The 16,884-nt window shown below is 43.3% G+C and overlaps 1 protein-coding gene, 2 non-coding genes and 1 pseudogene across 3 annotated transcripts in view; 1 reads left to right on the forward strand and 3 right to left on the reverse strand.

Moving 5' to 3' along the window:
- Window positions 1-11,168, reverse strand: part of TEX14 (testis expressed 14, intercellular bridge forming factor) — a 134,604-nt gene extending 123,436 nt beyond the window's left edge. The window contains exon 1 of the mRNA XM_060203834.1: window positions 11,033-11,168. Coding sequence (XP_060059817.1) covers window positions 11,033-11,168 — 136 coding nt within the window. The remainder of the gene's footprint in view (window positions 1-11,032) is intronic.
- On the reverse strand, window positions 2,583-2,795 carry LOC132542191 (small nucleolar RNA U3). Its single transcript, XR_009553304.1, has one exon. It is a non-coding gene; the product is annotated as a small nucleolar RNA U3 (small nucleolar RNA).
- LOC132541782 (cytochrome c oxidase subunit 7A2, mitochondrial-like) lies at window positions 9,821-10,244 on the forward strand (annotated as a pseudogene).
- A 3,664-nt stretch (window positions 11,169-14,832) lies between the features above and the next one.
- On the reverse strand, window positions 14,833-14,996 carry LOC132542138 (U1 spliceosomal RNA). Its single transcript, XR_009553266.1, has one exon. It is a non-coding gene; the product is annotated as a U1 spliceosomal RNA (small nuclear RNA).
- Between the last annotated feature and the right edge of the window lie 1,888 nt (window positions 14,997-16,884).

A 16,884-nucleotide genomic window follows, 5' to 3' on the forward strand; every position in this document is an offset into this window, starting at 1 on the left:
TAAAACAACAAGGGCAACAAAAGGTAAAATAAATAAATAAATTTTTTTAAAAATATTTATTTATTTATTTACTTTTTGTTGCCCTTGTTTTTATTGTTGTTGTAGTTATTATTATTGTTGTTGTTGTTGATGATGTCATCGTTGTTGGATAGGATGGAGAGAGGAGGGGAAGACAGAGAGGGGTTGAGAAAGACAGACACCTGCAGACCTGCTTCATCACCTGTGAAGCGACTCCCCTGCAGGGGGGGAGTGGGGGCTCGAACCGGCGGGATCCTCATGCCAATCCTTATGCTTGGCGCCACGTACGCTTAACCCACTGCACTACCACCGGACTCCCAGTAAATAAAATCTTTTTAAAAAAACTTTAAAAGTTTTTTAAAAATATTCATTTAGTGGTCCGGGAGGTGGCGCAGTGATAAAGCTTTGGACTTTCAAGCATGAGGTCCCAAGTTCGATCCCTGGCAGCACATGTGCCAGAGTGATGTCTGGTAACTTCTCTTTCCTCCTATCTTTCTCATAAATAAAATCTTTAAAAAAAAAATTCATTTATTCTCTTTTGTTGCCCTTGCTGTTCTTTTTTGTTGTTGTTGTTACTGTAGTTATTATTGTTGTTGTCGTTATTGGATGGGACAAAAAGAAATGGAGAGAGCAAGGGAAGACAGAGGGGGAGAGAAGATAGACACCTGCAAACCTGCTTCACTGCTTGTGAAGTGACTCCCCTGCAGGTGGGGAGCCAGGGGCTCGAACTGGGATCCTTAGGCCGGTCCTGGTGCTTCCCGCCCTGTGCGTTTAATCTGCTGTGCTACCGCCCGACTCCCTCATTAATACATTTTAAATTGATTAATAGTAATTTAAAATTTAATATTTTAATTTATTTATTGGATAGAGATAGTCAGAAATCGAGAGGAACGGGTGTGATAGAGAAGGACAGAGATAGACACCTGAAGCTCTGCTTTACCACTCGTGAGACTTTCCCCCTGCAGGTGGGGACCAAGGGCTAGAACCCGGATCCTTGAGCACTGTAGTCTGTGCACTTAACCAGGTGGGCCACCACCTGCCCCGATTAATAGTTTTGTTTTTTTTTTTAACCAGAGCACTGTTCAGCTCTGGCTTCTTATGTTGGTGCAGGGAATTGAACCTGGGACTCTGGAGCCTCAGGCATGAGAGTCTCTTTGCATAACCATTATGCTATCTACCCCTCCCAAAATATTTTCTTCTCTCTCTTTAGGTAGAGACAGAAAAGAGAGAGACAGAGACAGACAGAGAGAGAGAGAGAGAGAGAGAAATCACAAGAAGTAAGCTTCCTTCAATGCAGTGGAATCAAACTCTGGTCACACAATGGCAAAGCCACCCACTATAAGCCCCCTCCTCCTCCTGGCACTGCCCTGCTCTGGTTTATGATGTTTTGGGGGATTGAACCTGGGACTTTGGAGCCTTGGGCACAAGTCTCTGCATAACCATTATGTTGACTACCTCAGTGAACTATATTGCAGGCCCGGAATAAAATCTTAAGAAAAAAGTTAGGGGGTGCACCTTCTTGAGAGCACAGGTTACAATGTGTAAGGACCTGTGTTCAAGACCCTGGTCCGCACTTGTATGGGTTAAGCTTCACAAATGGTGAAGCAGTGCTACAGGTGTCTATCTGTCTCTCTCTATCTCCGACTCCCCTCTCAATTTCTGGCTGTCTCTAGCCAATAAAGGTAATTTTATCTTGATAGGGCAAAGAGAAATTGAGAGGTGAGAGGGAGATTGGGATAGACACCTGCTTCACCCTGCAGGTGTGGTTCAGAGGCTCAAACTCAGACCCTTGCACATTGGTAACAAATGTTCAACCAAGTGCACTTTCACCCAGACCCAGAATAATAATTATATATTTGCCTCCAGGGTTATTGCTGGGGCCCAGTGCCAGCACTACTACAGCACTACAATCTACTGCTCCTGCCATTTTTTCCCCCTTCCATTTTATTGAATAGGACGGAGAGAAATTGAGAGAGGAAGGGATGATAGAAGGGAAGAGAGAGTGAGTTGGGCAATAGTGCAGCAGGTTAAGCGCACCTGGCACGGGGCTGCAGGAGAGTCTCTTCACAGGCGGTGAAGCAGGTCTGCAGGTGTCTGTATTTCTCTCCTCCTCTCTGTCTTCCCCTTCCTCTCTCCATTTCTCTCTGTCCTATCCAACAACAACAATGACATCAATAACAATAATAGTAACTACAGCAATAAAACAAAGGCAACAAAAGAAAATAAATATATAAATGTTTTTTTTAAAAAAAGGGGTGGTAGTAAAATACTCATATTACCACCATCTCCACCTCTTGGACCAACTAATGGTTTATTTATTAGAGTATTAGAAAACATGTTATTTCAAAGCAGAAGTACCTTGTGTGTCTTCGATGACAAACCAGATTGGAGAGAGCACTACTTACACTTCAAAGTACAAATCCCCAAGATCACTATAAAGAATGCTGAGACGAAATAGAAAACCACACTTCAGTAGATAGAGAGAAAAAGTAACTAGAAGCGTGACAAAAAGAAAGAAATGTCAAAAACAGTTGACCTTTCTATAAACTGCAGCTATTACCGGAACCACTCAGATTGCATCCTCTCCCTCTTCTCCCCCAAAGGAAGAGAAGAACGATCATCAATAGCAAAAGGCAGTTGCAAAAGCAACACCTAGAGCTGGCTTCACGCTCAGGAGAGAACGCTGTGCCTCCTCCTCGTGGTTTCGGGTGCCCTACACGATCAGAGGAACTTCTCTAGTAACATACTATAGAAATGATCCCTGAAAGTATAGTCTTAATCTCCCACTGCTCCGATCTGCTGGGCCTATATTGGTCATACACTTTACGCTAATGGCGCTCTTTTCTCTGTCAATTTCACTTCTTCCCAGACATATTTATTTTATTTATTTACTGGTTTTACTTATATATTACAGTGACATATTCAAATAACAAGGTGCAAAACATTTTTATTTTTAAATCTCCCATAAGCACTTTTGAGTTTATTAGCATACGGCTTCCTAGCAGCCAATCATACGCTGTTCTCATGTAACTCTACCCAACAAAGTTCCTGGTTGTCCGGGGACACTGTTTGCATCTAGATTTGGTTTCTTTTTTTTTCTTTCTTTTTTTTAAATATTTATTTATTTTCCCTTTTGTTGCCCTTGTTGTTTAACATTGTTGTCGTTACTGATGTCACTGTTGTTGGATAGGACAGAGAGAGATGAAGAGAAGAGGGGAAGAGAAAGACAGACACCTGCAGACCTGCTTCACCGCCTGTAAATCGACTCTCCTGCAGGTGGGGAGCCGAGAGCTCCAACCGGGATCCTTACACCTTACACCGGTCCTTGCACTTTGCGCCACGTGTGTTTAACCCGCTGCGCCACCGCCTGACTTCCTAGATTTGGTTTCTACCTCCAGCTAAGGAAGTACTGGCGCCCAGGGCCATGGTGACTTGTTCTCACCGGGTCGGGCTGGGCGGTGGAGGGCCTGGTTGAGAACATACATTACAGTAAACAAGGACCCGCGTTGAAGTCCCCAGCCCCCACCTGCAGGGAAGCAACCTTCAGGTGCGGTGAAGCAGTTGCCGCAGATGTGTATCTTTCTCTCTCACCCTTTCCCCCTCAACTTAGATCTTTTTGAGGGAGGAGAAAAAAGGGTAGAGAATGGGGAAAGGGAGACAGACACTAAAGTAGTGAATACATAATTATTATTATTTTCCCCCAACAAGAGGCTCATGATTTCAATGCTCTAGGCCACTTTTTTCTTTCAGAGAGCGTGACACCGCAGCACAAGAGCCGTCATATGGGGCTAGGCATGGAAAGGCAGGTGCCCTACCCAGTGAGTTGTCTCTTTGGCCCATTGTTTTCTTCTTCAACTCAAGATTCCCAGACCTATATTCCCCCCTTTTAAAAAATATTTATTTATTCCCTTTTGTTGCCCTTGTTGTTTTATTGTTGTAGTTGATGTTGTCGTTGTTGGATAGAACAGAGAGAAATAGAGGGGGGAGGGGAAGAGAAAGACACCTGCAGACCCGATTCCTGTGAAGCCACTTCCCTACAGGTGGGGAGCCTGGGCTCGAACTGGGCTCCCTATGCGGGTCCTTGCGCTTTCCGCCATCTGCGCTTATCCCGCTGCGCTACAGCCTGTGAGAAATAGCCCAGTTGGTTGCAGACTTTTCAATAATGTCTATCAATGCAGTCTGACTACAGACGCCTGACTTTTACATGTCTACGTGACAACAGCCATGCCTTGTTTTTCTTCAAAATTAGCTTAGACTTCCCAGCCCCTTCCTAAATCTCCCATTCCCATTATAGCCACATTGTAAACTCAGACTTCCTGGCCAAGAAGCCCCTTCCTCAATCTGTCTTTCCCAGTATAGTCACGTTGTCCTGGCCAAAATCCCCTTCCTTGCACTTCCTTTCTCACTATAGTCTCTCCTAATATCTGCCCCCATCCCCTTTTCCTGTAATTAGACTGTGAGCTCTGAAGCCCAGCCCAGGGGTGGAGGAGACAGTTCTGCGTCAGGTATAAAAGATGGGAGAAGGATGAAGGGGCACACTGCTGCCTGACAGCCACTTGTTGGCAGCAAGCCCTTTTGCAAAAGAATAAATGCCTTGCTTCAACTCCTTATTTATACCTTGATAAGAAATTTTAATTGGACGTCATTTACAGCACGCCCAACTCCCTACCTCTCTCTTTTTTAAGCTTTATATATTGAGGGAGAAGAAACTTGAATTTTGGGGATCTCATGCTTTCCATCACTGTTCAGCTCTGATTTATGAAGGTGCTGGGTGTTAAACCTGAGTTTTTAGAGCCCCAGACATCAAAATATTTTTTTAATTGTTATTATTTATTTATTTATTTGGGGGCAGGGGTAGATAGCATAATGGTTAATACAAACAGACTCTCGTGCCTGAGGCTCCAAAGTCCCAGGTTCAATCCCTCACACCACCATAAGCCAGAATTGAGCAATGCTCTGGGTTTTTTTTTTTTAATTATTTGATAGAGGCAGCCAGATATTGAGAGGAGACACAGGGGGGAAGAGAGAGACTTGCAGCCCTGCTTCACCACTTGCAAAGCTTTCCCTTTGCAGGAAGGGAACAAGGGCTTGAACCCAGGTCCCTGTGCTTTGTAACATGTGCTCTCAACCAGTTGCTGACCTGGCCCTCATAAAAAAATCTTTGCGCAGGTGGCGCAAAGCACAAGGACCGGCATAAGGATCCCGGTTCGAACCCCGGCTCCCCACCTGCAGAGGAGTCGCTTCACAGGCGGTGAAGCAGGTCTGCAGGTGTCTATCTTTCTCTCCCCCTTTCTGTCTTCCCCTCCTCTCTCCATTTCTCTCTGTCCTATCCAACAACGACGACAACAACAACAATAATAACTACAACAATAAAACAACAAGGGCAACAAAAGGGAATAAATAAATAAAATAAAAAAATAAAAAAAAATCTTTGCATAAGCATTACACTCTCATTATTATTGTTGTCATCGTTGTTGGATAGGACTGAGAGAAATGGAGAGAGGAGGGGGAAGACAGAGGAGGAGAGAAACAACTCCCCTGCAGGTGGGGAGCTGGGGGCTTGAACCAGGATCCTTATGCCGGTTCTTAAGCTTTGCGCCACCTGCGCTTCTTCTTCTAGCGTTTGTCCTTCTTCCGTAGCCAGTCAACAGCGTCAGGTTGAGCCTGATGTAAAGTTTCGAGCCACCTGCGCTTAACCCACTGCGCTACAGCCCGACTCCCCAATTCTTTTTTTATAAAGATTTTATTTATTTATTTATTAATGAGAAAGATAAGAGGAGAGAGAAAGAACCAGACATCACTCCGGCACATGTGCTGCCAGGGACTGAACTCAAGACCTCATGCTTCAGAGTCCAAAGCCTTATCACTGCACCACCTCCCAGACCACAAGTATCAATTCTTTAAACACTTTTTTATTTTATTTATTGATTCATGAGAAATGATAGGAAAGAGAAAAAGAACCAGACATTACTCTGGTACATGTGCTGCTGGGATTGAACTCAGGACCTCATGCTTGTGAGCCCAATGCCTTATCCACTACACCACCTCCTGGACCACAGTATCAATTATTTTAAAATAATCTTTTCTCTGTTCTGGATTAAACTCCTAAGAGGCAGGGCCTACAACATTCATCAATTTATCTAACCAACACTCAATTATATACGCATAACAGACAATGAATAATAGAGGTGGTGGAGATATCAAAAAAGTTACCAAGCACAAGGACCAGGGTTTCAAGCCTAAATTAATTTTTTAAATATATTTTTATTTTATTTATTTATTTATTTATTTTATTTAAGAAAGGAGACATTAACAAAATCATAGGATAGGGGCGGGGTACAACTCCACACAATTCCCACCACCCAGTCTCCATATCCCATCCCCTGCCCAATAGCTTTCCCATTCTCTATCCCTCTGGGAGCATGGACCTAAGGTCGTTGTGGGTTGCAAAAGGTGGAAGGTCTGGCTTCTGTAATTGCTTCCCTGCTGAACATGGGTTTATTTTATTTTAATAAGAGAGAGAAAGTTCTCAGAGCACTGCTCTGTTTTGGCTTATGGTGGGTCTGGGGAGTGAACCTGGGACCTCACAGCCACAGGCAAGAGTCTTTGTGAAAAAACCATTATGCTGTGTCCCCAGCCCCTCAAGCCTAAATTAATCTTAAAAATAAAAAAAGGTTCAGCCTGGGGGGCTAGGTGGTGGCATCCCTGGTTAAGTGCCTATACTACAGGCAAGGACCTGGAATTCAAGCCCCTGGTCCTCACCTGCAGGGGGTGAAGTGGTGAAGTAGAGCTACAAGTGTCTCTCTCCCTTTTTTTTTCTTTTTTTTTCTTTTCTTTACCAGAGTACTGCTCAACTCTGGCTTATGACTTATGGTGGTACAGGGGATTGAACCCGGGACTATGGAGTCTCAGGCATGTGAATCTCTTTGCATACCATTATACCATCTACCCCACCCTCTTTTTTCCTATCTCTTCTTCCCTTCTCAATTTCTCTGTTTCTATCCAAAAATAAATTAAGTTTTTTTTTTATTTATTTATTTTCCTTTTTGTTGCCCTTGTTGTTTAACATTGTTGTGGTTATTAATGTCATTGTTGTTGGATAGGACAGAGAGAAATGGAGAGAAGAGGGGAAGACAGGAGGAGAGAAAGACAGACACCTGCAGACCTGCTTCACCGCTTGTGAAGCTTGAACTGGGATCCTTACGCAGGTCAGGGCGAGTGCGCTTAACCTGCTGCGCCACCGCCCGACTCCCGTTTTAAAAAAGGAAATTAAGGAAGTTGGGCAGTAGCACAGCAGGTTTAGCGCACGTGGCACAAAGCAAGGACCTGTTAGGATCCCCGTTCGAACCCCTGGCTTCCCACCTGCAGGGGAGTTGCTTCACAGGTGGTGAAGCAGATCTGCAGGTGTCTATCTTTCTCTCCCCTTTTCTGTCTTCTCCTCTCTCCATTTTTCTCTGTCATATCTAACAATGACAACAACAATAACTACAACAACAATGAAAAACAACAAGGGCAACAAAAGGGAAAATAAATATTAAAAATTTTTTTAAAAAAGGAAATTAAAAAACAACAACAACAAAAATGGTTCAGCCTGAGAGGTAGCACAGTGAAGAAAGCATTGGATTTTCAGGCTAGGTGGGGGCACACTGGGTTAAGCGCACATAATTCTATGCGCAAGGATCCTGGTTCAAGCCCCCAGTTCCCTACCTGCATGGGGGTCGCTTTGCATGTGGTGAAACAGGTCTGTAAGTATTTCTCTTTCTCCCTATCTTCCACTCCCCTCTCAATTTCTCTCTATCCTATCCAATAAAAATGGAAAAAATGGCCATCAGGTACAGTGGTTTCATGGTGCAGGCACTGAGCCCCTAGAGGCAAAAAGAATGAAAAATACAAAAGCAAGCATTGGATTCTCAAGCAAGATGTCCTTCCTGAGTTTGAATCCTGGCATCACATATGCCAGAGTAATGTTCTTTTTCTCCCTCCTCTTCTCTCATTGATTATTTTTTTAAATATTTATTTATTCCCTTTTGTTGCCCTTGTTGTAGTTATTATCGTTGTTGTTGATGATGTCGTCGTCGTTGGATACAACAGAGAGAAACGAAGAGAGGAGGGGAAGACGGGGAAAGAAAGATAGACACCTAGGGAGTTGGGCCGTGGCGCAACGGGTTAAGCGCACGTGGCGCAAATCGCCAGGACCTGCGTAAGGATCCCAGTTCGAGCCCCCAGCTCCCCACCTGCAGGGGAGTCGCTTCACAAGCGGTGAAGCAGGTCTGCAGGTGTCTGTCTTTCTCTCCTCCTCTCTGTCTTCCCCTCCTCTCTCCATTTCTCTCTGTCCTATCCAACAACAACGACATTAATAACCACAACAATGTTAAACAACAAGGGCAACAAAAAGGAAAATAAATAAATAAATAAATAACTTAATTTATAAAAAAAAGAAAAAAGAAAGAAAGAAAGACACCTGAAGACCTGCTTCTCCACCTGTGAAGCGACTCCACTGCAGGTGGGGAGCCAGGGGCTCAAACCAGGATCCTTGTGCTTTGCGTCACCTGCGCTTAACCCGCTGTGCTACCACCTGACTCCCTCATTGATTAATTTTTTAAAAGATTTTACTTCTTTATTAATGAGATAGATAGAAGGAGAAAGAGAGAAAGAATCAGACATTACTCTGTTACATGTACTGCCAGGGACTGAACTCAGGATCTCATGCTTGAGAGTCTAATGATTTATACACTATGACACCTCCCACACCACAATTACTTCTTATATGAATAGTGAATCTGGCAAAATAGCCCATTTATGGGAGTATGGATCAACCTGTCAATGCCCATGTTCAGTGGGGATGCAATTACAGAAGCTAGACCTTTTACACCCCATAATGATCCTGGGTCCAGACCTTTATATGGTTAAAAGATAGGAAAGCTATCAAGGGAGGAAATTGAATACGGAGTTCTGGTGGTGGGAATTATGTGGAATTGTACCCCTCTTATCCTATGGTCTTGTCAATACTTCCATTTTATCAATTAATTAATTAAAAAATAAAATAGTCGGGCGGTAGCACAGCAGGTTAAGCACACATGGCGCAAAGTGCAAGGACCGGCGTGAGGATCCCGGTTCAAGCCCCTGGCTCCCCACCTGCAGGGGAGTCGCTTCACAGGTGGTGAAGCAGGTCTGCAGGTGTCAATCTTTCTCCCCCTCTCTGTCTTCCCCCCCTCCATTTCTCTCTGTCCTATCCAACAACAAGGACATCAATATCAACAACCACTACAATAAACAATAAAACAACAAGGGCAATAAAAGGAAATTAATAATTTTTTTTTTATTTTAATAAATAAATAAAATAGCCCATTTAGACAGTGTACTGCTTTTCCATGTACATGACTCAGGTTCAAGCCTGACCTCCATTTCAGTGGAGGAAACCAGTGCTGTGGTCTTTTTGACTTTCTCTTTATGTCTCTTTATGTCTATCTCTAAAAACAAACAAACAAACAAACAAAACCTCTCCAAATAGCTATTATATGTATGTATGAATGACTGGATATAGAAAAAAACAACCTCCAAATAGCTATTTAAGACCTCTATTGGGGCAGGGCAGATAGCACAGTGGTTATGCAGACTCTCATACCTAAAGCTCACAGGTTCAATCCCCTGTACCACCATAAACCAGAGATAATCAGTGCTGTGGTGTGTAAAAAAAAAAAACTCTATCGTCTATTGAACAACATGAGTACACTGATTTAAATTTTTTTTTCATCCAGGTTCCACCCCCAACACCACCATATGCCAAAGCTGAGGAGCGCTCTGGTCTCTAATATATACACGCGCACGCGAACACACACCTGCCCAACACCTAAAGGTAGTTCCGGTGCCAGTATGGTGACTTCTGTTCTTGGTATTTAGTTGATGCGGTTGGTGGGCAGTAGCTGAGCAAAGATGCTGTAGAATCTGCTGGCTGTTTGTCAGATTACCCAGAGGACCATAAGCACTGCCTCACGCAAGCAATTTGAAAAATAAAGTTCCAGAGAAATAAAAGCTCTTTCAGAATAATGGAATTCCAGTTCATGTGAAAGATGGAGTAGCTTATGCCCTCCTGCAGAGCCACTGTGATTCTTACAGTTGGTAGAACAGCATATGCCATATACCAGTTGGTTATGGCTTCATTTCCAAGAAGCAAGACCAACTTCACTTCATCATCTAAGCATTCATCTGGTTCAAAGGACCAGTAATATGGTAATCTGAGGTCATTGGGGATCAATATTTATTGACTTGTATTAACTGCCACCAATAAAGCTGTCTTTTTAAAAAAAAAGATTTTATTTATTTATTAATGAGAAAGACAGGAGAGAGAGAAAGAACCAGACATCACTCTGGTACATGTGCTGCCGGGGATTGAACTCGGGACCTCATGCTTGAGAGTCTAGTGTCTTAGCTACTGTGCCACTTCCTGGACCACCAATAAAGCTGTCTTTATGATGAAAAACAGAAATCACCTCAGAGCTGGATGGTGGCACACCTGGTCAATTGCACAGATTACTAGAGATCAAGTGTCTGGTCCCCATCTGTAGGGGGAAGCTTCACAAGCAGTGAAGCAGGGTTACAGCTGTCTGTCTCTCTGCCCCCCTCTTTTAATTATCTTTTATTTATTTATTGCATAGAGACAGCCAGAAATTGAGGGGGAAGGGGTGATAGGGAAAGAGACAGAGAGACACCTGAAACACTGCTTCTACACTTGCAAACCTTTTCCCCTGCAGGTGAGGACTGGGGGCTCGAACCCAAGTCTTTTTGCATTATAACAGTGCCCTCAACCAGGTGCACCACCACCCAGCCCCTTTCTCTTCCTCTCTATCCTCCTTCCCTCTCAATTTCTCTCTGCTCTATCAAAAATTTTTTTTCAGTTCTAAATTTAACTTCTATATTTACCCAAGAATTAAGTTTACAATGTCCCTGGTTTTTCCTCCAACACCATTCAAAAATATGAACCAAATTGCATTTCCCATTTCAACATGGTGCTTACCTTTCTTAAGAATCTTTTTCACTTTCACATAGTTCCCTTGCTTGACATACTCATGAAGCTCAGCTTCTAAAGAGTCATTTCTTAAGGATCCAATCTGAACAGGACAAGGGATTTGAAGTTGAACAGCCCGAGACATCCTGTTTCAAAAGAAAGCAATACGTACATTCTTACTGAAGTAAAAATGCAAGGAAAGGATATTGACTCACACTTCTTTTCTCTTCTGCCATTGCTGGGGCTTCCCCACTCCTGGACCAACTTTTCAGATAGAGAAACAAAGGTAGAAGGAGAAGGAAGTTAAACCATAGTGCCAGATCTTCCCCCAGTGCAGCAGGGGCCAGGCTTGAACCTCAGTAACATGCATGGTCAAGCAGGCACCGTTGCAGGTTAGCTATCTTGCTAGAGCTGTAATTCTGAAGATTAATTCTGTTGCTCCCTATTTGGTGTCTCTAGATAACAGAGCCATCCTCTGTGGAGAAGCTCTTTGCTGTTAATATTAACTTTCTGGGTAGCCAGTGAAAATCCAGTTTTTCATAACAACCCTTCTTACTTTATCTGTAAATAGGGGAAAGAGGGTTAGGGCCAGGAAGTGGTGTCTCCAGTAGAGTACACACATAACCACACTTGAGGCCCACGGTTCAAGACCTTAATCCCTGCCTAAAGGGGGAAGCTTCACCAGCAGTGGAACAGTGCTGCAGGTGTGCTCTCCTCTCTATCTCTTTGTCTGACTCTCTATCAAAGAAAATGAAGAAAAGAAAAAAAAAAATAGAGGGTTGGGCCCAGGAGATGGTGTGGCACCCTGTGCCTTGACCCCCCCGTGATGTTTGACAAGGTCAGCTGCCACGGCTATGAGGATGACAGACTTCAAGGAAGCTGCATCCCTGGGAATGGGCTAGGATGCCGCAAAAGGAGTCTATGTTAGAATGTTTTGACTAGAAGATGGCACCCCACAAACAAACATAATAAACCTATAAACCCAAAAAGTATAGCTTCCACGGTCATGACTGACCACGGCCCTGCTTACAAAATAGGTGACATTTCTCATGATTAATATCAACTGTTTATAGAATTTGGATAAGGAATCATCCACAATATAGTCATGATCCATCAGCTGTTACTCATAAGACTCATGCTCAAAAATCCTAACCAAAAGAATTTGCAGGACAAACAGTAAAATCACTGATAGCCAGCTGATTATACAAATGTCAAGGGAAAAACAAATTAACTAAAAACAAATAGTGCTGCATGAACAGTACAGAGCAGGAACTATGATTCTAGGCAAAACTACAAACACCGATACTTATCTTTTGCTTTCGTTTTGTACCAATGTTTATGTAACTGTGAAACTGTATAAAAGCAGAAGTTCTAATTAAGTAAAATTGAGTTAAGTTTTTAAGAGAGATAATCATACTTGAGAGTGTGTAGATAAAACTAAAAGAAGGTTACAGTAAAGTGAAAGTAAAAAGAAAACTGCCACGTCCCACTCAACTCCCGAACGATGGGTCTGACAGGGTCAGCACCCAGGAAAACTCTCTACAAAGAGGAAAAATTCTGGGAGTGGGTCTTGGCATTCTGAGCAGATCTAAATTGGAAACTCTGATTATTGTTTTCATTATGTACATGGTAATGATGTCGTGTAATCGGGAATGAACAGCCCCTGTTCCCAGATTAGATACAGATGAACAAGAAATGAGGTGGACAAAGTTATGGGTCATCAAATACATAAAGTTTTTGGAAAAATTCTTAATAATACTTACTCACCTCCTCTTATGAAATATGTTAAAACTCTATGTAATATACTATCTGCTAAGCCTGTTACTCAGAAATACATCACCCCATGAAGTATGACATTTCTGTAAAACCGCAAGGCCATTACTTTCTGTATTCAGATATTGTTTATGTAAGGCTGAAGGATATATAAACTCTCACTTGCTAAATAAAACTTGAGTTCAGATTCCCCCTCCAACAGAGTGTATTGTATTCTGTTCTCCTCCTGACCCACCCTGGGGGTCACCTTTGTAGTTCCCTGATCCTTCCTGCTGCTCCTCCGCCTGAGCGGTACGTAGCAAGATGGTGCAGTGGATAAAGCAGTGAACTCTCAAGAGTGAAGTCCTAAATTCAGTCACTAATATCTCATGTTATATTCTGGTGTCCTCTCTCTCTCTCTCTCTCTCTCTGTTTCTTTGTTTTGCCACCAGAAACTTGGGGGCTAGCATTGCTCCCAGTGGCCAGTTTCTCATTTTCTTTTTTCCCTTTCCATTTTTATTTGACAGAATTAAAAGGGGAGGAAAGATAGAGAGGGAGAGAAAGATACACACCTGCAGACCTGCTTCACTTGTGAAGCATCCCTCCTACGGGGGTGGGGGGGGTGGGGGGGGAGCAGAGCTCAAACCCAATCCTAGTATTTGGTGATAAGTGCACTTAAGTGCACCACCATCTGGCCCCCTCCTAATCTATCATTCCAACAAACACTGTGTGTGTGTGTGTGTGTGTGTGTGTGTGTGTGTGTGTGTACAATGAAACTGATACTAAAGGGGTTAGGTGGTAGCATACCTGGTTGAGTGCACATGTTACAATGTGCAAGGACCTGGGTGGAGGGTAGAGAGCATAATGGTTATGCAAGTACAGTCTCATGCCTGAGGCTCCAAAGTCCCAGGTTCAATCCCCTGCACCACCATAAGCCAGAGCTGAGCAGTGCTCTGGTTAAAAAAACAAGCAAGCAAACAAAAAAAAACCATAAAAACAAAACAAAAAAACAATGTGCAAGGACCTGAGTTCAAGCCCCTATCACTACCTACAAGGGAAAAGCTTCACAGGTGGTGAAGCAGTGCTGGTGTCTCTCTGTCTTCCTCCCTCTCTATCTCCCCCTTACTCTCAATTTCTGGCTGTCTCTACCCAATAAAAAAAATGTAAAAAGATTGGGAGTCAGGCAGTGGCGCAGCGGGATAAGCGTAGGTGGCACCAAGCACGAGGACTAGCATAAGGATTCTGGTTCGAACCCCGGCTCCCCACCTGCAGGGGAGTCGCTTCACAAGCGGTGAAGCAGGTCTGCAGGTGTCTGTCTTTCTCTCCCCCTCTCTGTCTTCCCCTCCTCTCCATTTCTCTCTGTCCTATCCAACAACAATGGCATCAATAACCACGACAATGACAATGTTAAACAAGGGCAACAAAAGGGAAAATAAATTTTTTTAAAAAATTAAAAAAGATTTTAAAAAAGAAATTGACACTAAAATGAGTGTGTACCTTTTTTTCTCTGACTTTTGTTAATAACACCCTAGTAAATCAATAACATCATAGTCCTGTTTTGTTTATTTGTTTTTTAATATTATGGACAGAGACGTTGAGATGTAAGGTGGAGATGGAGAAAAAAGAAAAAGCTCACTAGAGAGTTCCCTTGTTGTGCTGCGGACTAAATGTTTTTATTATTGTAGTTATTGTTGTAGTCGTGCTTAGCCCGCAGCACAACAGGGGGACTCTCTAGAGTGAGCTTTAATAACTAAAATAATAAAAACACCAAGGACAACAAAAAAAAACACATGTTATGAAAGCTAAAAATGAAAAAGAACTTCATTCTCACAATCTGTTACAAAGACAAAGACTGAGAGCTAAATACAAACTGTTTAAGATATACTACATATAAGATATATCTTATACTATATACAAGATATACTTATACTATATATAAGATATATACTATATGTACTATATCTTATACTATATATAAGATTAAATCTTAAGATATAGTAGATTTTATATACACTACATAAGATATACTATATAATTTATCTTTTAAACCTAATGACCAGGGGAGAGCGCGAACGCAGTCCCCCACTACCACAAATTATGCAGTCGAGTTTCCCACATTTGGGGAAATCGCAGGGGTCAGCACATCCGGAGTGCAATGGATAAGCCTCGCCCTGGGAAAACCACCTTCGTGATCATGGTATCTCCCCTGCCAGGTAAGTATGAGTTACACAGCTCGCCCGCCACCACACCCTCACAATCAACACACTAACAACTCAGGGTCACCTACACATATTTCCCCCCCCCCCAACCCCCAACCCCGCTGTCTTTTGCTCTCCCTTCGGGAACTGCAGCACATACACAACCACAAACTGCAAGGCCATTATCCTACCAACCTACATCCCCCTTCACCTAGCCATGGAAAGCCTGCCCCAGGAGAAGGATGTCTACCAGCAGTCACTGCGCCCTTTTCGTCTACATATCCCCGCCTCTAGCTGTCCCGTGCCCTCACGCTGGCTCTGCTTCCTGGGGAACGGAATATATATATATATATGTTGGATAGTATGCCAGCTCCCCCTGGCTTCTGCTTAACCATATGCCTATATAGGGATAGATTTAATCCCATTCAAAGCTTTGGTCTATTTACATAAATCACTTTTACATTTACATAAAGCACTCCAGGGCATTGGTGGTTCAGTGATAGGATTCTCGCCTGCTCTGCCCCCTCCTTGTAACACTCTGATTTTCACCAGTCACTTTTCTCTCCACCCTCTCTATGTCACATCCTGTTTCCACCCTACTTGGCAAGTATATATAAAGACAGCATTGTGAGTTTTAGAGTACTTGAGTTTAGCTTAGCTCCTCTTAGATTGTGCTGTGTCCTGCATGAATAAAGAGATACTGCCTACAGCTCAAACATGAGTCCCTGGTCGTCTGTTACCCGCCCGTGAAGCCAGCCCGGCGAAAACAACAAAACCCGTCGAAAACATATATATATGTTTTCGACAGGTTATGTATATATTATATATAAATTTATTCATTCCCTTTTCTACCCTTGTTTCGGGAACGAATTTTGATTCTTTCCCGGGCTGGGTGGTGGCGCATCCAGCAGAGCACATCTGGTATGTTGAGCCATGTTGAAAGCACAAACAGAATGTATGTGAAAATACACAAGGATCCGCTTTTTTTTTTAAATTGTTGTAGTTATTATTGTTGTTGTAGTTATCTTATTGATGTCGTCGTTGTTAGATAGGGCAGAGAGAAATGGAGAGAGGAAGGGAAGACTGAGAGGGGGTGAGAAAGATAGACACCTGCAGACCTGCTTCACTGCCTGTGAAGCAACTCCGCTGCAGGCCGGGAGCGGGGAGCTGGAACAGGGATCCTTATGCCAGTCCTTGCGGTTTGTACCACGTGCGCTTAAGTCGCTGCTACCATCTGACTCCCAAGGATCCACTTTGAAGGCCCCAGCTCCCCAGCTGTATGGAAGAAGCTAAACTAGGACTGTTTTTGTTTGCTTTCCTGGTGAGAGGGGAAATTTTGCACATGGAATTGGTTTGTTTTGCTTTGTTTCTTCTAGAGCAATGCGCTGCTGATTTATGCTAGTTCTGGGGACTGAATCTGGGACCTCAGACAGGTATCTTATAATTTTGTAAATCAAAATTAAATCACAAAAAAGGAAAAAGGAGGTTAAGGGGGGGAACTGGCTGCTATGAGCAGTGAATGGATTCATCATGCAGCCACTGAGTTCCAGATAAAACTGAGGTGGCAATAAAAATAAATAACTTAAAAAAGAAACCCAGGAACTAGGCCGTGGCACACCTGGTTAAGTGCTCACATGACACTGTGCAAGGACCCTGGTTCAAGCTCTTGATCCCCACCTGCAGGGGAAAAGCTTCAGGAGTGGTAAAGCAGACTGCAGGTGTGTCTCTCTCTCCCTACTCCCCCCCCATCTTCTGTCTCTACCCCAACAATAAATTAATTTTATAAAGGCGGGCAGGCAGTGGTGCACCTGGTTAAGCGCACACATTACAGTTCACAAGGACCCAGGTTCAGGTCCCCAGCCGGGGGGCGGGGAGCTGCTCAGGTGGTGAGGCAGGGCTGCAGGTGTCTTC

This window comes from Erinaceus europaeus, chromosome 12, assembly GCF_950295315.1.
Source record: "Erinaceus europaeus chromosome 12, mEriEur2.1, whole genome shotgun sequence".
Lineage (NCBI taxonomy): Eukaryota > Metazoa > Chordata > Mammalia > Eulipotyphla > Erinaceidae > Erinaceus > Erinaceus europaeus.